This window comes from Fonsecaea erecta (genome assembly GCF_001651985.1).
Source record: "Fonsecaea erecta strain CBS 125763 chromosome Unknown Scaff7, whole genome shotgun sequence".
NCBI classification, from domain to species: Eukaryota; Fungi; Ascomycota; class Eurotiomycetes; order Chaetothyriales; family Herpotrichiellaceae; genus Fonsecaea; species Fonsecaea erecta.
This window is the reverse complement of record NW_017387250.1, coordinates 630,342-652,272: the sequence shown is the minus strand read 5'-3', so window position 1 is coordinate 652,272 and position 21,931 is coordinate 630,342. Positions and strand designations below refer to the sequence as shown.

Genomic DNA, 21,931 nt, shown 5'->3' with positions numbered 1-21,931 from the left:
TCGGTGGTGATGGTGGCTTTCCAACAAGGAAATTTGTATCGGTATGGACCCGTATGTATTCACCCTCACTTGTTCAGGTACTCCCGGGGGCCCATCCTGGAGGATGTATTGGATTAAGACTAACTACTCAGCCGAGCTTCTCGCAAACAAATTGCTCTCTGCCGTCCTCCCACCACATATTACGACTCAAATTCAACTTCAACCACACCATCGCGACTTCCTCCATCTTATTTATCCCACCAGCACCAGTAATTTGATATCCTAGCTAGGCCTGCTCTTTCGTCTCCGCCGTCTTCTCCTTCTTCTCCGAGGCGCCTTTGATCTTGGTGCTCAGGTCCCCCGTGGGGAGGTTGAACGGGAAGTCGACGGCGTTCAGGATCATGGTGAAGAAGAGGTACCAGCCGAAGACGCAGAAGACGAAGACGAATGCTCCCGCCGCCTATTTTACCAGGTAGTGTTAGTGTGTGCCTTCACAGCCATAGACTCTTTTTGCTTTGAACATATCGGAGATATCGAGACAAGGAAATGCCTTGTTTGCTTCCACATGGCACCCGGCAGTAAAAAATGATAATGGATCTAGGGAAAACCCGCCTGGAGTAAGTGGCTTGCTTCGTACCTTCTGACATTTTCCGGCAATGGCCGTCTTGCCTTCAGCCAGCGTCCAATAGGTGGCCATCAACATGATGAAGGCGAGGTCGATGAAGACGAAGACCAACACAAACGTGATGTTCGTCCGGAGAGAAGCCACCAGGAAGAAGAACGTCACGAGAGCCATGACCATGAAGAAGAACGCTGCACGGAAGCACACATTAGCACCGTCGGGGTTGTCACCAAGGAAACGGGCGGTGTATGTCTCTCTCTCACCGAAGCTGGAGTAGAACTGTTCCGTCCCACCAGCGTGAGTGGTGTAATAAGCCTGTGCGTTGAAGTCGGGTTGCAACGTGGCCCCCATTGCCAGCCAGAAGGCGCCTTCGAAAGAATGGCATCAGTTTGCTGTTACTTTTGAAGTATACGTATCTCGGAACAACAACAAGTGCTGGCCGGTTGTTCGACTCACCGTAGCAGGCGAATACGACGAATGGAAAGGTATTGCCAATGATGAACTCCAGCACGGAGCCGAGCACTTGGAGCATGCCGCCGAAGAAAAAGAACAGCCCTCTAAAAGAGACGGGTTAGTAGTAGTCGGTGCATAAAGAAGTAAGTTAAGCACGAAAAGAGGAGTTGAGAACCGACATTATCGCAGCGCCGCCACCGCCAGAGCCTCGCCAGCCCATAAGATTACATCCCAGAGGCATAGACGCGATCAAGAATCCCATCAAAGGCCTAACATTTTAACAGTAATCAGTCGAGGCTTTGTCCGGATGATAGGGCTCTCTCAGCATGGTCCACTCACATGGGGGTAGGGTTTGCAAATGTGCTTCGGAGATGTCCAAGCCTCTGTGTATAAGGGCTCAGATACATCGATTCAAAGACTTCTCTTGGAATGACCACGCTTGACGCTGTCTGGTAGCGGGTCAAGTACTCATTTCGTTGGTCCTGGACATAGTCCTCTGCTGATGTACCTCCCTGCAAGGTGTTTTCAGTGCCACTATATCGTTGTCCGTTAGTCCCCATGTTGGATTCGAATCCTGTGCCTCGTGTCCTGTGAAAATAGGATGTCCTGGGCGGAGAGATTATCTTCAGGAGGCAGAAATATGTGGCTTCAACGACCTTCGAGAGCAAATGGTGATGGTTCTCGTACGGGCCTTTATAGCCTGTCTTGTCCGTTGGTGACTAGATCTCTAGCCAGCGGTCCTTCTGTCAAAGACGAATGCTAATGGTCGCCCTCGACCGACCTCCACGTCAAAGGTGCCAGCTGACCTGTTGTTTTTCCGGCAGACAGGTATATTACCGGTCAAAGCGACATCTCATCGGTCAGATCCAGCAAAAGACTCCCCTGAGCTCTGCCCATTCCTATTGATCGGCCAGTCGATCATTCAAGAACGGTTCTGTGTGGAGAGCAGTGGCTCGCCAGTCGGGACTTGTTCGAAGTCAGCCGGTAGAGCCGTGCACCCCGTCTGGAAGGCAAGACAGTCGCTTGTCCATTTCTGGAGGTCCTGAAGGTGCTGTGATGGTGGGGTAGCGATGAAGATCTCAACTGCTCTGCTGGCCTTCACTTCGGTGGCGTTGTTAGCACACTATACGTGGAGGAGAGAGATACAAGATATTCAACGCCGACGACAGCATGCTTAAAGTATCAGCACGGCGCGCTATTTCGTATTGTGACCACCCCGCACAAACACCATTGATTGGATGAAGGAGGAATCATTCCTCCACGAATCTGTATCGAAGGCTAAACTGTAGCAGCTTGGCTTTCAAGCTTACCCTCGCTCAAGTTCAATCGTCACTCCATGGTACGGCTCCAAACTCGCTCTCAAATTGTTATTGAGATGTCTGCAATCAACATCCAGCCAGGGCGAGGGATGGTTGAAGTAGAGGTTGGACCCGCTTGATATTCCGTGCCAGTGAGAGAGGCTGCTTTGTTGTCCGCCCGGATCTGGCGGCAATACTGGTATGTCAGGTACGAGCAGACAACCTTAACCCACTTTCTCCTCTTCCGATCATGGTTCGATATGGTGTCGTGATAATTCTTGGATCAGAAATCTGTTTTCAATCGGTTCGTTATAAGTCATGGTACTATAGGGCAAGAAGGAATAACATTTGACACAAATGTGGAAAGATTTGGGGGTGTTATATAAAGCTCATCAACAAGTTCCATTTGCGTCCTTGTGCAGAATAACTCTGTTTGGCAATTGTTAGAAAGGATTGGATAAGAATCTTCGTAAGTCGATGTCGCCGAGTGACATGAAACTATGATTGCCTGTTCAATATTGACCTGTTGGAAATGGTTAGCCAGGCATAGAACAGGGACACCACAGCTGCATACTACATATTGATGGCTAGCCGTGACGCCAGCGAATCCAGAGTTCAAGAAGCAGGTGGTAAATTAGTACATGGCTGAAATCATCTCTCAAACAGGACCATCCATGTATTTCAAACCGAGTTCTTGTCCCTACAGCTCCATAATTTTCCCCCTGGACCGCCAGAGCCTCAACACCTCCGTTAGCCCTTGGGTGATTGGCCAACACCAGTTTCCAGTCCCTGCTTACATCAATGGATATCCCGAGCAGGCCACATTGCCCTTTTTAATTTCGCCGCAGCCTACGCCGAAGGCCTCACTCCATTCTCCAGCAACACCTTCTCGTTGCTGGGGAATCTGTCGTTCATGAAATGCGAGTAAAAGAGGAAGTAATCTTTCAAGGCCTTCTCGTCACCCTCGGAATCCGCGTTGCGACCAGACGCTGCTTTCTTGGCCCCTCTGGAGAACGCCAGGGTAGGGTAGGATTCGATATCCTTCTCCTCTTGCAGGAGGATTTGTTCAAGGACTTTGGCTTTATGCGCGATACTGTTGAAGTGCCATTGCTTGCCACGATAGCGCATCGAGAGATTGAAGTCTTTGAGGGTGAGCGTTTGAGAAGCAGCCAGGGTGGCAGACTGAGCTTCGGACTTGGATGGCCGCTGGAGCTCAACGACGACTGTCGGGTTGACTGGCGTGAAGCCCGCATGCGTGATTGAGCTGGTTGGGGGCCGAGCATTTGGGACGACTATATCGTGGGCGGAGGCGGTTGTTGGATGAGTTTCCTCTCTCGAGGTGTCGACTGTGCCGTTCTCGCCTTGTGGACCAGACGATTTGCGTCTCTTCTTGTCGGACTCGGAGAAGGGGTCTCGACTAGCACGGTGTCGCTTTCTGCTTTCGCTGGCAGAGAGGGTGTCGTCTCTGCCTGAACCAGAACGAATACTTCCGGCATCGGATTCTGATAGGTGAGTAGGTACGGCCGTCAGCTTAGTGTCCTACGGTGCTGTCGAGTCAGCTGATGACAAGGAAGACACTTACCGTCGGAGGACCCAGTGTCATCGGCGCGGACGTGGCTGACAGTTGCGGCACCATCGACGGTGTCCGGGGTTCCTTGTTTTGGAGAGTGCAGCAAGCAGCCAGGACAGTTCACGGCACCGTTGAGACGCTTATGGAGGCGGTCGATGATATACCATCGTTGCATTTTCATGATCTCAGCCACGTAGTGGAGGATGGTTTGACGATGCTCGCTGGCTTCCCATTGATAGTTCTACGTATCTCCATTAGCCTAGACAGAAACCAAGGCCTGCCTTCTTAACGAAGGCGACACTGTCAAACGGTGAGCTTACAAGGGCAGCATCCCAGGAGAAGTGTCGGCTACCGCCACCTGACTCAAGAAATGTCCATGCGACGGGTTCAATCGCGGCATCGGGGGCGTTGGGGAGGTCTTCGATCTGAGCTTTGAGGTAGGACTGGGCATCTTTTCGGAGGTTGGCTTCGGCAACCCCATCCATGCCCAGTTCGCCGCACAGCACAGCGATGGACTTTGAACCTTTCGGCATCTTTGTAGAATTACGGCGAGCGATGCCGCCCTCGCATAGAAACTAGGGCCGCAGAAGGATGAGCCTGGTGAGATGCGGATGAAGGGTCAGCGTTGGGGAGATGAGGTTGGAAGTTCGGCGTCGGGAGACGATGAGAGGGGATGACGCTTTTCAAGGGGGAGATGTTGCCTAGCTGGAACGCCGCTTCCGCCGACGCCGACGCCTTCCCCACCGACAGCAACCCCGGTGAGAGCGGCCCGCGTAGCCGCGTCAAACAGGGGACAAGGGCAGCGGTTGTCACTCCATGAGGGAGGGCGTCACCAGGTTGTGATTCGGTAGCGTGATGCGGCGTGTCAAATGTCAGTTGCGTCGCCCTCGCTTGTGTTTCGAACGCCGTGCCGTCGGTCGGCTAACCATGCAGCGCAGAGGAAGAACTCGGTAGATCCCGAAATAGTTTTTGCGTCGGTCGTTGGTCAAAGGACAGGAGGATCGTTTCTTAAACAGTTATTAACAAGGGTGTTGTGCGTTGGGAGGTTGAGGGGCGCAGGCAATACAATAGAAGAGGGAAGACGCAGGACTTGGTTTCCGGGCTGCGTGTGGCGACGCAGAGAGGCCACCAGGCATCGGTCGCGTCTCACAATCCTGCTCCATCACCAACAATTTCCCCTGCTTCAGCTTGTGTTCTCTTCTGCATTATCTTCAAGGGCTAGCTTACAACACATCTCGTCGTCTATCTATTCGCACAGGGTTGGTCTTCCCCCGCCAACAGGCAGCAAAAGGCGCCAGTTCCCACCCCAAGCCACTCACTCACTCGCCCCCTGTAGACACGCGAAACAGCCACTCTCTACCCCCCTACAGCGTCCTTCTCGACAACAATACTTCAATCCTCTGTCTACTCCGTCCTTTATTGAAGACCAGATGACATGGCAGACACCATCACCATCCTTGTCGCCACCGACAACCATGTTGGCGCCCACGAACGAGACCCGATCCGAGGTGATGACTCCTGGAAGACGTTCCATGAAATCATGTGCCTCGCCAAAGAGCGAGATGTCGACATGGTCCTCCTCGCCGGTGACCTCTTCCACGAGAACAAGCCCTCACGAAAGTCCATGTACAATGTCATGCGATCTCTGAGACTCAACTGTTTAGGTGACAAACCTTGTGAGCTCGAAATGCTGTCTGACGAGTCAGAACATTTCGACACCACCTTCGACCACGTTAACTACGAAGACGCCAATATCAACGTGGGGATCCCGGTTTTCTCCATTCACGGTAACCATGATGACCCTACGGGAGAAGGCCATTACTCGGCCCTAGACCTACTTGCGGTTTCCGGACTGGTCAACTACTACGGGAAGACACCCCAGAGTGATAACATCGTGGTCAAGCCCGTTTTGATACAGAAAGGACGCACAAAACTAGCGCTGTATGGCCTCTCTAACGTACGGGATGAGCGTCTTCATCGAACGTTCAGGGACGGCAAGGTCAAATTTCACCGGCCAAGCAAGCAGATGGGCGACTGGTACAACGTGATCTGCGTCCACCAAAATCACACTGCACATACAGAGACATCCTATCTGCCCGAGAACTTTCTGCCAGATTTCCTGGACCTCGTGATCTGGGGTCATGAACACGAGTGTGACATTGAACCCAGACTGAATCCGGAAATGAACTTCAGGGTCATGCAACCGGGCTCATCCGTCGCCACCTCTTTGATCCCAGGCGAAGCTGTTCCCAAGAAGGTTGCAGTTCTGACCATAACTGGTCGAGAAATGACATGCGAGCCAATCCGGCTAAAGACCGTCCGTCCATTCGTCTACAAAGACATTGCCCTCGCCACCGACAAGGACGCCGTCAGAATTGCGAAATCCAAAGACGACCACCGTGCGGAGCTGACCCGGCATATGATCAAGATCGTGGACGGACTGATTGAGCAAGCCAGGCAAGAATGGTTGGAGGCACAAGAAGAGAGACAATACCCGGACGAGGAACCGGAAGAATGCCCCTTACCCTTGATCAGACTGCGCGTTGAAACGACTTCGGCCGACGGCGTCGGCAAGTTTGACATCGAGAACCCGCAGCGCTTTTCGAACCGGTTCATCGACAAGGTCGCCAACACCAACGACGTGGTGCAATTCCACGTCAAGAAGAAGAACGCAGTGGCCCGCGCGGCTCGAGATGCCCAAGCAGACAAGGAGATCATGGCCAAACTCCAAAGCCTCGAAACCATCAGGGTTGATAAACTCGTCCGAGAGTTCCTCCAAGCCCAGTCCCTCACCATCCTCCCACAGAATTATTTCGGCGACGCGGTCAACCAGTACGTGGAAAAGGACGACAAACACGCTATGGAATTGTTTGTGAACGAATCCCTCGCCGATCAGATCAAGCACCTCGTGAGGCTGCAGACCGATGCCAATGACGCCGACGACAACGATGAAGACCTGGCCAGCCAGATCCAAGAGCAGCGTGCCAAGATGGAGGAAATGTTTGCAAAGGGCATGCTCAAGGCCTCCAAAAGCAAAGTGAGGTTCAAACCCAAGCCGGCTGACTGGGACAGCGATATCGAAGGCCCATGGGAGGAAACGCCCGGGGCTTTGCTGCGTGATTCGGAAGATTTGGAAAGTCGAAACGGGGAAGAGGATGACGATGAGGGCGACGGGACACCGGCTCCAAGACCAACGGCAGCAAGAGGGAGAGGGAGAGGACGGGGTGGCCGAGCCGGTGCCACAGCAGCAACCACCACCAGTCGCAAGACGGCCACCACTGCGAAGAAACCCGCCGCAAGGGCAACTACCTCCTCACGAGCGCGAAAACGCGCAATTTCAGACGACGAAGACGAGGAAGAAGAGGACGGCGACATCATCATGGACGATGACGAGGATGAAGAAGACGACTCTCAGGCCATGTTCGTTCCCGAGAAGCGCAAGACCACCACTACCGCAAGTACGCGAGGGCGCAACACAACCACTCTAGCGGCAGCAGCCAGCACGACGACCCCGGCAACCCGAACCGGAGGAGCAAGAACGAAGCCTACGTCCTTCGCATCATCGACGCCGGCCACGACGACGACGACCAAAAAGACCCCTGCCCGCGCCGCTGCGTCGAAGCCGAAGCAATCGACCCTCAGCTTCACCACGTCGCAGAAAAGCATCCTGGGAAACGGGCGGAGCACAGGCGCGAGTCGGAGTCAGAGCTACGAGCAGATTGAGGATGATGACGACGACGACGACGACGCGTTTGAGCCTGCTCCGCCGCCGACGACAACGAGGAGGAGACGATGAACTCTCCCATGCACCGAGCACCGCCGAGCAAGGAGCAATAGTACTCGTTTTCTCCTGTGTCCCTTGTCGAAGCATCATGGTCGGCTTGTGTACTTGTCAATCTACTGTAGCTAGAGCTCGAGAATGGCCTGCCTCCCTAACCGTAATGAACGCTTACAGGGAGCAATTAAAAGTTGTTAGCAAAGACATAAGGGTCCCATACTATTTACTGTACCTGCGCTTCTTGCACAACGCGAGCGTTTGCCTCGAGAGACTCGTGGAGTCGTAATTGCCCATCAAGACGAGAAGTCATACATTCCCGGGGGTTTCGAAACTGATTCGCAAAGTCGCAATCGATATATGACAAGGGCCATCAATCAAGCCTGAAGATAAGTGCCTTAATAATAGACGTTCCCATTCATTGTGTATTCAATCCTGTGTTCGAGGAAAGATGACAGGGTCTCCTCTCTGACTGTTTGATACACTGGGGACTGTTCGTGCGACCACCTTCCAGATCCACGGTTTAGAAAAATTGGAGTGAGTGAGTGAATGCTGGATCGACTCTCACCCTCGAGGCCAAGCCCATCTTTTTCGTCATGTCAGACTCAATCTTTCTTTCCATCTTCCTTGGCCGCAGCTGTCGACGAAGTGCTGGGAGTAGTAGTACCTCCGGCAGCCCCGGAAGCAGCAGCGCCAGCATTCCCGTTTCCTTGACCTCCTCCGCTGCGTTTACCACCTCCAGCGTTCCCTCTCCCCCCACGATGTCCCTGTCTCCCACCCTGACCCTGCCCTCCGGACCCGCCACCACGAGCTCCCTCTTTCTTTCCTCCACTATTCCCACGACCCCCCGTGCGACCACCGCTTCCGCCGCCGCCTCTGGCGTTTCCTCGGGGTGCGCTAGGTGGCGTCGCTGAACTTGGTGTTGCTGGGGCAGGGCCAGACGCAGCTGCGCCGGGTGCAGTCGCCGAAGCTTCCGCAGCGGGCGGCTGCGAAGTGGTGGCAGACTTTGCAGCAGCTGGCTTGGACGAGCTCGCAGCCACTGCAGCCGCAGCAGGGGATGCAGCGCCTGCTTTTCCCTGACCAGGAGATCCTTGGTTTTGGCCGCCACCACCACCGCCGCGCTTCCCATGTTGGCCATGAGGGGACTTATTTTCCAACACGACGACCTGGCCCTGCGCAACCTTGACCGGGCTTGCTGCCATGGCTTTCTTTAATGCTTCAGGCTCCTGAAAGTCGATATAGCCCAATCCCTTTTTCCTGTCAATCTCGCAGCGGGTGATTGTTCCAAATTCCTTGAAGACTTGTTGAAGGATGTCCTCTGTGATACCCTGAGACTGATTTGCGTGTTTGAGGAACGCGGATTTCGCGCCTGTAGTGGGCTGTTGAGAAGACTGATTTTTGGACTGACGTTGAGTAGCTGGTGGTCGAGCCGAAGTCGCAGAAGGTGTGCTGGATGGATCCGACTTTGTGGGTATGGGATTGGAAGCGCGTGAAGCACGTGGGCCAGTTGGGGGGACCGTAGGCGTGGTGGCCGTAGCTGCAGTCGACGATTTGGATTGTTCTGTCGACGTCGAAGGTTCGGAGGACTTGGGAGCAGAAGTTGGAGTTGACGGTTTTGCCGGTGACGATGTAGCCGCGGAGTCGTTTGCTGCAGCCGTACCCGATGATGGAATCTTTGGACTGCGTTGTGAGGTGTTTTCTCTCGCTAGGAGTCCCAGATCCCGCTGGAGCATGCGAGCAGCTGCCCTTCCGCTGTCCCTCTCTCGATTGCGCTCTCGTTTCGCCGGGGCGGCAGCCGGGGCGGTTGCTGTGGTTGCTGGAGACTGTGGCCGAGTCTCCTTTGCCGATGCCTGTTTACTCTCGGTTTTGGCCGATGCTGTCTGCTTTCCTTGTACAGCAGCCGCTGATTTGTTGGCAGCCTTCACGGCCTCCTGGGTGGCCTTCGCAACTCGGTCCTTGTCTTTCTCTGTCGTGTTCGTGGTATTCTTGCCCTTGATGATAACTGTCGGAGGACGCTCACTCTTAGTGGGCTTCGCTTCCTTGCTTTCGCGCTTCGCTGCTTTGGCTTGGGCAGCTTCTTTGGCCCTGTTGGCTTTCTTCTCTTTGATATACTGGACTAATGGAGTGATAGTAACTGTGTCAGCTTTGACATCCGTGGCTTCGGCTCCATTCGACGCTGGTTTGTTAATTGGCTCCGTCAGGCTTTGCAGGAAATCGATGAACTCTTGATCCTGGTCGATAGTCCCTTGCCTACCATCATGTCGGGTGCGAGGAACGGGAATCTTGTTGTACGGTGCAAACTCGAGAGACGGCGGCCCCAAGAGACAAGGATCCTTGCCAGTATTTTTAGCATCTTGAAACGATGACTCCTTTACTGCTTTAGACAACGGTTCCAACAATGACTGTTCCTTGACTTTGAGATAAGCTCTGGCTGGTCGTGAGGGTTTTGCAGGACTACAGTGTTGGTCAGCGAGGGATCAAATGTGTTCCTCGAGCAAAGCACAATACTCTTTAGAGGCTTTCCCCTCTTTGTAAGCCGCCCAGTCGACTTTGCCATTGCCAGTTTTCCAGTCGTCGCCCAGAGCGGCCCAGAACTCGGCCTCTGTCAGTCCAGGGGGCAAGCGTCGGACGATCAGTCTCAGCCTTGGTGCTGGTGTCCTCGGGGATGACTTCGATGCAGACTGGGCGCTTGCATTTTTCCTAGTCGCTGCGTTCACAGGCAGGACACCTCCTGCGCCGCGACTCTTAGAATGAGCTGACATTGTTGTAAACTGTGAGCCGAAAGTGAGAACACAATGAGAGATTCACGTCAGGCCGTATATACCGCCAAATGAGTCACCGCAGACCTTCTGTTCACTGAAAAAACAATTTCAGAATAGAGTCCGCGTGACAATCAGTGAATAGGTGACATCGTCAATAGTGAAGACAGAATGATAGGAGGGGCGTTCGCTTTCCCATAAATATCAGCTTTCAATCGCTCTCGGATCGGATTTTCCTTTTTCCGAAAACCACTGCTCACGTGCCCGCCCGCGATGTCTCCCGCGGCGACCACGTCGCCAACCACTCCCTCCTTCTCCTCCTCTTCCTCCTTCACCAGAACAGGCCGCAATTTGGACGCCGCCAACGTCGTCGTAGAGACGGCGGACGCTCCAGAAGCATTCCCGGTCTTCGACGAAGACTCTCCTGAGGGTTCGCCCTCATCATCGCCTTCGCCCTCTCCCCCGCCCTCTCTCCGCCGTCGTTCTCGCCAAGTCAACGAGAACGACCGTCGCGCCTTCTTCGGCCTTCCCAAGCCGAAGGTTTTCAACTACGTCGACCTCGTCAAGGCCCTCCGGACTCCCCCTGCCCCCGGATTTCTTCCAAAAGCCCCAACCAGCCAGTTGGGCACTGAATCCACATACAGACGGGCTGATCCAAGCGAAATCACCTCCTTCTCACCGGCGCCATGGGCGCAGTCAAAGTCCCAGTCCCAGGGCCAGCACGCCTCAAGCGCTCAGCAGGACCTGACGAATGGCTCGAAGCAGCAAAAAACTGCAAGTACCTCTCAGAATACCACATGAAGCAGCTCTGCGAGATCGTCAAGGAGTACATGATGGAAGGTTTGTCATCTACTTGATCTGTTGCTACAGTCTCCTGAGTTACAACTGACCGAATGTTTAGAATCAAATATCCAACCTGTGTCTACTCCAGTCACCATCTGCGGCGATATTCATGGTCAATTCTACGATTTACTCGAACTTTTTCGAGTGGCAGGAGGCATGCCGAATGAATCAGCGCCCGAAACACCCGTCACACCCGCAAACATCATTACTTCCGCAGACATCGAACCACCTTCTACCATCACAGACCCGAAACTGAAGAAGAAACTGAGACTCGGAGGATCGGAACATCCTGATCCACCAAGCGAGAAGAGCAGTGAGATCAGCGATGCCGAAGAAATACCCTCATCACAGCACTCAGAGATCGAAGACGAGAGATCAGAGTCAGGAAATGTCATCTCCCGCAAGCAAAATGCAAATTTCATCTTCCTTGGAGACTACGTCGATCGCGGATACTTCTCCCTCGAAACCCTTACGCTTCTCCTATGCCTCAAAGCAAAATATCCCGACAAAATCACACTGGTCCGAGGAAATCATGAATCTCGCCAGATCACTCAAGTATACGGCTTCTACGAAGAATGTGTACAGAAATATGGAAACACCTCAGTATGGAAAGCCTGCTGTCAAGTCTTTGATTTTATGACACTGGGAGCCATAGTAGATGGCAAAGTTCTGTGCGTCCACGGGGGTCTGTCCCCAGAAATCAGAACACTCGATCAAGTTCGAGTGGTTGCACGAGCACAAGAGATCCCTCACGAAGGCGCATTCTGTGATCTCGTATGGTCAGACCCTGAAGACGTGGAAACCTGGGCAGTATCGCCCCGAGGAGCTGGTTGGCTTTTTGGAGACCGAGTCAGTCAGGAATTCTGCCACGTCAACGGCCTCAACCTCATTGCAAGAGCACATCAGCTAGTCAACGAAGGCTACAAATATCACTTTAAGAGTCAGGACGTGGTGACAGTATGGAGCGCTCCCAATTACTGCTACAGATGCGGAAACCTGGCATCGGTATGCGACATTGGCGAAGACATGAAGCCAACATTCAAGCTTTTCAGCGCTGTCAAAGATGAGCTACGACACGTTCCACCATCAAGAGGTGGACGGAATGAATATTTCCTTTAGCATCCGTGACGACTGGGTCATTGGCGCCACAGTGCCGGTACAGATGGATGAGCCTGGGATGGCTGGATGCTTGCTTGTGGCTTGTGACCAGATTCATGAATTCCAGCATAGCGATGGCGCCAAGAGAGGCTCATGCGTGCATGTAACAGATATCCAGAGAGCTGGTGATAGAGCTGGCCTAGAAATGATGTCGTGGAATCCCACTGCTGCTTCGTCCCTTGTATGTCAATATGCTGCGTAGCTTGAAGCGGTCAACTCAGACAAAGTGCGCGGCTTTTCCGAGAATTGGAGATGCAGCAGAAATTAATCTTCTCCAAATGCGCCAGTCATAACCTCGAGAATCTAGCTCTCTCACAACGACGAGAGAACCATGCGACGGACATGCGACGGACATGCGAAGGTCACATATCTGCCTCTTCCGGCATACCTTGAAACGAGCCCGGCTCAATCTCATTCAGATTCGCAATGGGACGTTCTACAAAGAACATCCGTCGACGGATCGCCATCATGACTCTTCTTCAAATCCCCCTCTGTTCCCAGATCTGACGTTCGAGCTGCCTGCAACATTGCCTGACAAAAGTCACCCCGTCGAGAGGAAAGATGAACATTGGGCGGTCATCAGTGCTTCGGATGGCGCGACGTTTCTCGAGATTCTACGGGGTTCGCACATCTGCTTGCCGCCCAATGCGAGGTCCTTCCCTTACCTGGCCTCCCACTATATCGATGACCAAAAGGATCACCGTCTCCGTATACCTTCTCGCGCGATCCAGTATGTGGGCTTCAACAGCACAAAAGGACAGCCGGCCGGTGGATCGGGAGGAGTAAGAGGCGCATACCTCAGTGCTCGCTACGAGAGTCGACGCGAGGAAACAGACTGGACGGTCATGCAATATCTCAAGGGCGACACGGAACTCAATCCTGGAGAAAGAACTCCAGATGGTGGCGTCGACAGGCACCTCCTTGACAAGGTTCTCTCTGATTTGAGGTTGCACAAGTTGACAAACATGCCGGTGAGCAACCTCAGCAATGGACAAACAAGGCGAGCCCGGATCGCCAAGGCATTACTCGGCAGACCACTTCTTCTCTTGCTCGATGAGCCCTTCATGGGCCTTGATCCTCCGACACTGGTGTCTTTGTCGCCGATGTTGAAGAGGCTGGCATACCAGTCGAGCCCACTGCTCATGCTCGGACTACGTCCTCAAGACCCCATCCCAGATTGGATAACCCATTTGGTGGTGCTTGGTCATAACCATACCGTGGCATTGATGGGCGAAAAGTCAAAAGTCTTGTCCGATATGCGGAAGTGGGTGAATGCGATGTTTGCCTCGAATACCTCCATTGCGAACCAAAAAGTGGTCGACCAAATCACAAGGGAATATGGCCTTCCACTCGCTGGCGTCTCCGGTGATGTCTTGAGCGAGACAGGGATATCAAGACACCCAGAGATGCTCGAGGAGTCCAGCGCTGCGCCGGAACCTCGAGAGGAAGACGGCCGTCTTCTCAGTAAGCTACTGAGACGTGCTGTCACTGCTGGTCCCACGCCACTTTCTACATCCATCTCAGAACCCACCGTAGTGTCCAACGAGCATGGTGAGTCCTCGTCGTCCTTACTCGGCGACAGGGACAGACAGCTCGGTGACCCTCTCATCGAACTCGCGTCCATCGTCGTTCAGTACGGCTCGAAAACCGTCCTTGGCCATCCTCCCCCGCAAGCCGGGCACAGCACTCCGGGTCTGAACATGACGATCTACCAAGGAACCCGTCTCGCACTCCTTGGCCCTAACGGTTCTGGCAAGACCACTCTTCTCTCGCTCCTGACTTCAGACCACCCGCAGTCCTACTCCCTGCCGATCAGGTTCTTCGGTCGCTCGCGACTCCCGGATCCCGAGCGGGGAATTCCAGGCCTGAGTCTCTGGGAAATCCAGAGCCGGATAGGGCATTCATCCCCAGAGATCCATCAGTTCTTCCCCAAGCACCTGACAATCCGGAGAGCGCTCGAAAGTGCATGGGCCGAGACCTACGCGGGCAAACCGATCCTCAGCGCGGAACGCAACGACATGGTGGACCGATTTCTCAGGTGGTGGGAGCCGGAGCTCCGACAAGACACGATCGATGCCCCTGGATATAATGGTACTACTTCCGAGTCGGATCTCAGCTGGGCGGCCGACAGAGAGAGCCACGCGTTCGGGACACTCCCATTTTCCGCACAGCGACTTCTCCTGCTCCTCCGCGCCCTCATCAAGCAGCCCGACATTATCATCCTGGACGAAGCCTTCTCCGGCCTGTCCGCCGACACGCGGGACAAGGCCATGTCGTGGCTCGAATTCGGGGAGAATAAGGCACCCCCATCATCATTATCACCAACACCACAGAGCGCAACCACCACCACTTCGCGAGGAGCACCAAGCTCCGACACACAGGGAACGAATGTCCGATTCCCGGGCCTCACGCCCGCCCAGGCCCTGGTCGTGGTCAGCCACGTCAAAGAAGAAATCCCCGACTGCGTGGACGAGTGGCTCCGGCTCCCGGGCGAAGAGGAGGTCGTCGAGAACAGCAGGGGCGTCGAAGGCGGTCGCACGCGTGAGAGAGGCTGGGTCAAATCCCAGGATGGCTGGATGAGGGTCTGGGGCCTGTAAGTAAGTGGGCCAGTAGATATACATATATACTCCGTACAGTAGTATACATGCACCTGTGGTCATGCATGTACGGGGTATATATTATGTATAGATATAGATATATAAAAAAACACACTGAAATGAACACGTCGACGTTGACAACCACCAGAATCGTAGTGATCAGGTTCCGAAAAGTTCGTTGTTCTTCCAGAGGCAGCCTGACCGGAGGCCGTCCCCAAATCGGTATATATATGTATGTATTATGTAGCTTTCAGGATTTGGATACAAGCCTTGGTTGATATCTCTTAAAGTGTCATCACGGGTCGTTGATACATGGCCAAACAAGAACAACTTTTCTTGAATCCCATCCTAAAGGTCGCTTGCGAAGAAAGAACAAAATTAAAGTGACCATGATCCACCCTGGATATACCCAAAAGCCTACATATCTTGCGCCGGTACATTGCCGACAAACAGAAAAACCGCCCCGGGGTCATTCGTCGGTCTCCATTACCGATCGGTCTCGTCTGCTACTTGATCGATCAGGGATCATATGTTGAGGAATACTAAACGCCGAGCCGCCGCTTGCCTGACTTCGTTGACTGGCCTGGCGCCGCAAGATGCGTTCTTTCATTTCAGCAGCGGTGGTGGCATCCTGTTGTGGATGAGCGTGCTGCTGGGTTGGCGTCGGCGTCTGTTGTCTCTCAGTGTCCTCAGTCACTGGAGGTCGAATGACTGATTGGCGAGGAGAGGACACAGGTATTGGGAAGTTCGAGAGGGAAATCTCGCCTGGACTTGGCGGCTGGTATTGCAAATTATGATGAAAAGGATGGCCATTGAGGCGGAGAGGAGGCGGGAGGTGTAGCGGCTGCTTCGGGCTATCTTGGTCATCGACGATGGATGGACCAGGCCCGTTCAGCTCGGATTCTGCTCTTTGCTTTCCCTTCTCGTGAGTGGCTTCGGATTTGGCGGAACTACGGGATGATTTCTTTCTCCGAGCCTTTCCACCCTCCTTCTCGCGCGACACCGTCGTCGCATGGTGGTAAGAGGTTTCCATTCTACCATCCTCAAATCGCCTGTCAGCCTCGCCCATCGCATCTGTCGGGGAGGGTGAGTGTCTGACCTGTGAAAAGATGGTAGACGGCGCAGCTGGTCTCCCGTCGCTGAAGGAGTAAGCATGTTTGGAAGGGCTATATCTGGTTGATGGCGAATCTGGCGCAGGACTTGGATGGGCGAGGAAAGCCTCATTCAAACTATGCTGAAGTCGAATGAGAGCTGCACGGGCCTTGGCTTGCTTTTGCGCATATTCGCTCTCGTCAAACGTCGACTGGTACCCGAGAGCAGACTGAAGTCGCTCCTTTGAAGGGTCGCTGTCGATATACAGGTGACTGCGGCTTGGCAATGTCTCTGTCATAAGCTCTCCTGGCGACGTTGCGTGACCATTACTCTTGACTTCTACTTCTTCGGGCACACTTGTCAGCATTGATCTGCCAGGAGTGCTCGTAAATTCCCTAGCGTTCACGGTGGAAGGACGAACCGGATCACCAAACCCTGTCGAGTTTGGACTTTCTGGAGCCATGTGAACGTATGGGCGGCGCGAAAACGTTGGATCGAGATCATGGTCAGGCTCGAATGATGCAATTGCCGGCGACCCTTGTATTACAGGTTCAACCGGCTTTCCAACCTGGCTTTCAGCGATAGCTCCATTTCGACTCTCTCTGTCGGACGGCGGGTTCTGATGCTCAAACTCAGTGAAACTGTTTCTTGAAGGATGATCAGGTTCGCGATCGCTTTGGTGCCCCGGCTGGCCTGAGCGTAACGCCACCTTGGTTTCATTTTGTTGGTTTTGCAACTCGACCAATTCAGGGGTGAGTTGAATCTGCCCTGTTTGGCCGGATGTATTCGGGGCTTCCAAAACAACGCTTGCTCGAGGTGATGCGGATGCAATAGTGGTGATCGGTGAAAAAGTAATGGCAAAATGACAACGAGGAGGATCTTCTGCCCTGGGCAGTTCTGACCGAGGCTCGGACGGCGGTCGGTGAGTTGCTAGATTGCCAACGGCGGCCGCCTGTTGAATCGTGGTAGGCGGATGACCTGTTGTTTGGGTCAGACTGATTTCAGTCTTGCCATCAACAGAGGACGTCCCAGATATGACGGCTCCTTGAACTTTCGGCGTCGTATCGACCTTGACATGTTCCAGAATAGGAGAAGAGCTGTAATTTGACGGAGGAGAGCCTTCAGAGAAGACCTCTGAATCGTTGCCGGTCAAATCCATGATTGTTCGGTTGGGCAGGTTGATTGTTCGCTTCACGGAAGACGCGTTACTCAAGTTTGAGGGCGATCGCACTGAATGGCTGTAGGCCTGGGAATCCGTCGAGTGATCTGGGGATGTAACGACACCTTGCCGCTGCATTTGGGGTGATTCATTAGACTTCAGTCGTGGTAATTCCGAGGCTGAAAGTTGATAATGGCTGAGAGCACCATTAGGAAAGATAGCAGGGTAGAACTCTGCTGAGCCTGCGCTTGGATGGCCGTGTATAGGCTCGTGGGAACTGCTCGCCACTGTTGTCGCCGGGCTTGCCAGTGTTTGCTGCTGGCGATGGTCCTCGATACTATGCCTCGAAGCCGGCAATTCATGCACCAGTCCCTGAGAATCCCAGGATCGATTACTTTGTTGTCGAGAGTGTGACCCAATCGAACTATGAACATTTTGAGTGCGCCTGGAGAAAGGTCGCTCCCCGAATTTTTGAGGCGAATGCGGGTGGCTGCTCACAGGGCTGGATATCCCTCTAATCGGGCCAGTCGACGGGCTGCCATGGAACCCATTTTGACGGACAGACGGAGAGCTATCAATGCTATCGCTACCAGGGAGATTAGGATATGCATTCCTGGCGGCGACTTCTTCTTGAAACTTCGATGAAGGCATGTACTGGTGAGTGCCTTCGAGAGCGACTCGAGCCAAGTCCAGGTTCCGTTCGGCCACGTCCTCATTGTAACCCGGTCTCAAACTTGGACTGGGGGAGTTCGCGAGGGAAAAAATGTCCACATATCGAGGGGTCTTGGGCCGGACCTGGTCTTTCGGGTATCTGTCCGCAGGGTATTGATATTCTTGCCCTGATTTGGCAACGGCGTCAGCTGCGAGATTGACGGCATTCATTAAGCTGCCGCTTCCATCTGTTTCAGGTCGCGACCAAGAGGTTGAGGGTCTCGCAGCCACTCCAGCCAATACCGACTGAACTCTGTTGTTGACACTCGGTTTGTATTGAGCATCTGTCGAGGCATTACGAGTATGCTTTGACGGAGGGATTGCATTGGCCGATCGGAGGGCGTGGTCAGTGCTCTGGCTCTTCCTCAGAAGGCTGAATCCGTCTTGTCTTCCGTCATTCCCTTTGCTCTTCCGGCGAGTCCATAGCTTCTTCAAACCGCTCTCCATCTTGATATCAGAGGATCATTCCGCGAACCGCAGCAGCCAGATAAGTTCCCTGCTCATGTACAGCTCACGGCTCGATCCCGTGTGTCCTCCACCACACATATTAGACACCGACTCAATACAGACGGGTTCCAAGGCTGGAACCAAACAATGGACGCAGACGTTTTGCAAGGAGCAGAAACGAAGGAGCAGAGATCGACGGGAGTGAGGGCCACGGTCCGAACTGCCGGGGCGAGAGCTAAGGATAACAGCTGGTGTCCGCAGGCACTCACGGACCACTTTCTCACCAGCGGCTCGATATTATTGTCATGATTCCTTCCATCACCGGGGTGCCAAATCAATCCAATGGAAGACAAGAAGGCTCAGAATGGACAGGACGGGTGCTGCCAGGGTGCTTCGGTCGCAGCTTGATCGAGGGCGCAAGAGGACGCGGGTATGCACAAAGTATGTAATGTCATCAGAGGCGGCATCGCATCCAGATTGCACTGGATGTCACCGATAGGGCCCAGCTAGGTGGAAAGTTGCGGGATGGCGATGGGGGGGTTGGCAGCTTGCACAAACGGAGATGATGGAGCTGGCTGCCAGTAAACTATTTTCCTGCTCCTATTACGAGCAGGTGCTTAGGTGCCCCTCTCCACCCGCAGCCCCGGTGGCCCTGGGCCGTTAAAGCTCTGATATGGCGCATGGCTTAACGTCGTTAGGTGGACCAGGCGCCTGTTTGGGGGCTCTCACCTGGGGCGATCAGCCGCCACCAAATGTCCTGCTTCGTCGGTCGCCCCTAGCCGTAGCTTGCAAATGGCTTGATTTCTCTCACTAGAAGCGAAGCGAACCACCAGATCGACGCCTACGAACGCTGCGTTTTTCGCTTTCCTGGGCCCTTCCAGGCGTCTTGCGTAACACCACGTCGGCGCTTCCAGACCAAGGTCGGACACTTTTCAATCCTGGAGGGAGAGGATCTTATAGGGTTCTTTTCCTAGGGGATCGGGGAAGGAAGCCGCAACACTTTCTTGTCAAGTAGTGTCTGGAGGAGCACGGCCTGTCAACTAGAAGCCCGTCTGCAGGCTGGGACACCCTGGAATGTCCGATTACAGCCAAAGAAAGCTGCGGAGGCTGGTCCCGGGGGGGTCACTAGCCTAGTGCTGGGGTTCGGCGCCGCCTGATGGACTGACACATTGACACTCTGACTCAACCACTCAATCGCCTTACCGCCTTCTTGGAGTCGCGGTCGTTGACGGGGTCTTTAACCAGTCATAAATCTGCTCCACCACATTCAACACAGCTCATCACTTTTCTCTAAACGGCACCATCGACACCTGCAAATAACACCACCTACCAATTAAAATAACGGGCATCATGGGAAGCGGCTCTCGCACGGATACGCGAGAAAGTGATCTTCTTTCAGGTCTTGGATACTGATAGGGGCTATCTAAATGACACCGCCACTAGCCACTTTCCTCGATCGAACTCCTCGAGTCCGATTGGCAAGCTCGCAACAGAGTTGAGCACACCGTGCAGCAATCCTGCTTGTGACCGGTAGTTTCTGTGTCACGATGGCTTCGCCTTGGCTCGGACGTGGGCTAATGACTGACAACAAAAAAGCAAGGCCGGGGATTATTCCTGTTAGCCCCGGACACCGATTGCCCAACCCGTTTTCCTGGCGACTGTAGCGGCCCCCTATTACTGTGTCGCCAACTCGCTCAATCACGGGCGCCAAATACCTTGTCGTAATCCGTCAAGGTAAATCGATATCGCATCTTGTTGGCTGCAACGCGAGATACCGCCTCGGCACATCCTTTCTCCGAGATGGGAACGGTCTCGACCATGGGGAGGATCTTCTTCTCGGCTGCGAGTTTCAACATAGCCAAAGCCTCAGGTCTGTTACCGATATGGCTCGCGCCAATGGAGCTGCCGTTGCTCATAAACATCTGGGGTTTCAGTGGTGGCAGAGGCTCGTCTGGCAGGCCGACTTGGTGGAATGTGGCATTGACCTTGCAAAGCGACAAATACTCACTCAAGTCAAAGGTGTGGGTCATGTCGGCGGTATTGAGCACGAAGTCAAAAGCATAGGCGTATTTGTCTGCCCATCCCTTCTCGGTATTTGTCACAAACTCTTTTGCGCCCAGCTTGAGAGCATCCTCCTTTTTGTTCGGGGAGTGCGAGATGACGGTGACCTCAGCGCCCAGAGCGTTCGCCCACAGAACTCCAAAGTGGCCTAAGCCTCCCAAGCCCACAACTGCCACCTTCTTGCCTGGACCAATACCCGCCCGCACGAGTGGACTCCAAGTCGTCAATCCCGCACAGAGCATGGGAGCAGCGAGGTGGGAGGGAATGGCATCGGGAATAGGGAAGACGAAGTATTCGTGGGCGCGTATGTGGGACGCGTACCCGCCCTGGGAGATGGTCTCGTCTGGGTCGACCTCTTTTGGGTAAGGAGATCCATATGTGTCGACCATGTGTGGGCAGTAGTTCTCGTTGTCACTCTTGCACTGAGGGCATTTGAGGCATGCCCAGATCTGAGCCCCGACACCGACACGATCTCCAACCTTGACTGTCTTCACGGCGTCTCCGACCTTGACAGCGTGACCAACGACCTCGTGGCCCACACAGATGGGCAGTGGTGCTTCCCCCCAGCCGCCATTGATGGTGTGAACGTCAGAGCCGCAGACGCCACAGCACTCGATCTTGATATCAATATCGTGGTCGCCGAACTTCTTGGGTTTGAACTGCGGCGCGAGTCGTCAGCGTGGTTCCTGGCACGTGTTCGGAGATCACGATCTACCTCTTTTTTCTCAAACTCGGTCCATTTCTTCTGGTCCTTGATCATGAACCCCTCAAAGGTATCGGGATAGCCCATGGTTGCAAAGGGTATTCGTTCAGGAGTTCGACTCAAGAAGGAAAGGTGAGTGAAGTATTAACAAATTGTGTGCATGCAACGACAGAAACGCGAGACGAGCCTGAAAAAAGAGGTAAGTGGGCAGGGCAAGGGATTTCCTCTTTCTTTTCACTCTCTGACCGTCAACGAAAAAAACCCTTTTGAATTTATCCAGAACGCAAACAAGCAAAGACGCGCGGGGCAGAGTTGTCATTGGGAGTTGCCCGATGACATGGGGAAGAAGTCGGTAAAATAGCCTATGAAACAATGATGCAACGAGATACAGTATGCGTCGGTCGGGGCATCTTTCCCGTGCAAAAGTCATGCCGCAATTGTGACGTTATCGAACCAAACCATGACATACTTACCTAACGACCTGACCTACCTACCTGCCGACAGCAGTAGTGAGTTTCGTAATGGGTGGAAAAAGGACGAGGTAGGTAGGTAGCCGTAGGTACCTCGTACTCGGTACATACGTACACACGAGTAGTGAATGAATGGAGGAGTTTGCAAGGAAATGCCCCGGCGAATCATGTCCTCATTCAAACGGCTCGCTCGCTTCGAGCCCCCTCTAATCGGCCATTCTCCCGAGCTGGCCG

The 21,931-nt window shown here is 53.8% G+C and overlaps 8 protein-coding genes across 8 annotated transcripts; 3 read left to right on the top strand and 5 right to left on the bottom strand.

Moving 5' to 3' along the window:
- Positions 1–265: 265 nt before the first annotated feature.
- On the bottom strand, positions 266–1,614 carry AYL99_08087 (hypothetical protein; the record flags this gene model as incomplete). Its single annotated transcript, XM_018839595.1, has 6 exons — positions 266–439; positions 617–792; positions 865–969; positions 1,058–1,158; positions 1,234–1,323; positions 1,394–1,614. 6 exons carry the CDS (start codon positions 1,612–1,614, stop codon positions 266–268), a joined length of 867 nt encoding a protein of 288 aa, XP_018690716.1.
- Positions 1,615–3,201: 1,587 nt separating this feature from the next.
- AYL99_08086 (hypothetical protein) lies at positions 3,202–4,455 on the bottom strand (the record flags this gene model as incomplete). Its single annotated transcript, XM_018839594.1, has 3 exons — positions 3,202–3,854; positions 3,935–4,163; positions 4,243–4,455. The coding sequence occupies 3 exons, from the start codon at positions 4,453–4,455 to the stop codon at positions 3,202–3,204; spliced, it is 1,095 nt and encodes a 364-aa protein (XP_018690715.1).
- A 902-nt stretch (positions 4,456–5,357) lies between these two features.
- On the top strand, positions 5,358–7,718 carry AYL99_08085 (DNA repair protein (mre11); the record flags this gene model as incomplete). Its single annotated transcript, XM_018839593.1, has 1 exon — positions 5,358–7,718. One exon carries the CDS (start codon positions 5,358–5,360, stop codon positions 7,716–7,718), a length of 2,361 nt encoding a protein of 786 aa, XP_018690714.1.
- Positions 7,719–8,302: 584 nt separating this feature from the next.
- Positions 8,303–10,459, bottom strand: AYL99_08084 (hypothetical protein; the record flags this gene model as incomplete). The annotated part of the gene is made up of 2 exons (XM_018839592.1): positions 8,303–10,151; positions 10,206–10,459. 2 exons carry the CDS (start codon positions 10,457–10,459, stop codon positions 8,303–8,305), a joined length of 2,103 nt encoding a protein of 700 aa, XP_018690713.1.
- Positions 10,460–10,729: 270 nt separating this feature from the next.
- On the top strand, positions 10,730–12,418 carry AYL99_08083 (serine/threonine-protein phosphatase; the record flags this gene model as incomplete). Its single annotated transcript, XM_018839591.1, has 3 exons — positions 10,730–11,017; positions 11,116–11,296; positions 11,358–12,418. The coding sequence occupies 3 exons, from the start codon at positions 10,730–10,732 to the stop codon at positions 12,416–12,418; spliced, it is 1,530 nt and encodes a 509-aa protein (XP_018690712.1).
- A 392-nt stretch (positions 12,419–12,810) lies between these two features.
- Positions 12,811–15,054, top strand: AYL99_08082 (hypothetical protein; the record flags this gene model as incomplete). Its single annotated transcript, XM_018839590.1, has 1 exon — positions 12,811–15,054. The coding sequence occupies one exon, from the start codon at positions 12,811–12,813 to the stop codon at positions 15,052–15,054; it is 2,244 nt and encodes a 747-aa protein (XP_018690711.1).
- Positions 15,055–15,523: 469 nt separating this feature from the next.
- On the bottom strand, positions 15,524–18,463 carry AYL99_08081 (hypothetical protein; the record flags this gene model as incomplete). The annotated part of the gene is made up of 1 exon (XM_018839589.1): positions 15,524–18,463. The coding sequence occupies one exon, from the start codon at positions 18,461–18,463 to the stop codon at positions 15,524–15,526; it is 2,940 nt and encodes a 979-aa protein (XP_018690710.1).
- A 1,694-nt stretch (positions 18,464–20,157) lies between these two features.
- AYL99_08080 (hypothetical protein) lies at positions 20,158–21,314 on the bottom strand (the record flags this gene model as incomplete). Its single annotated transcript, XM_018839588.1, has 2 exons — positions 20,158–21,183; positions 21,240–21,314. The coding sequence occupies 2 exons, from the start codon at positions 21,312–21,314 to the stop codon at positions 20,158–20,160; spliced, it is 1,101 nt and encodes a 366-aa protein (XP_018690709.1).
- Between the last annotated feature and the right edge of the window lie 617 nt (positions 21,315–21,931).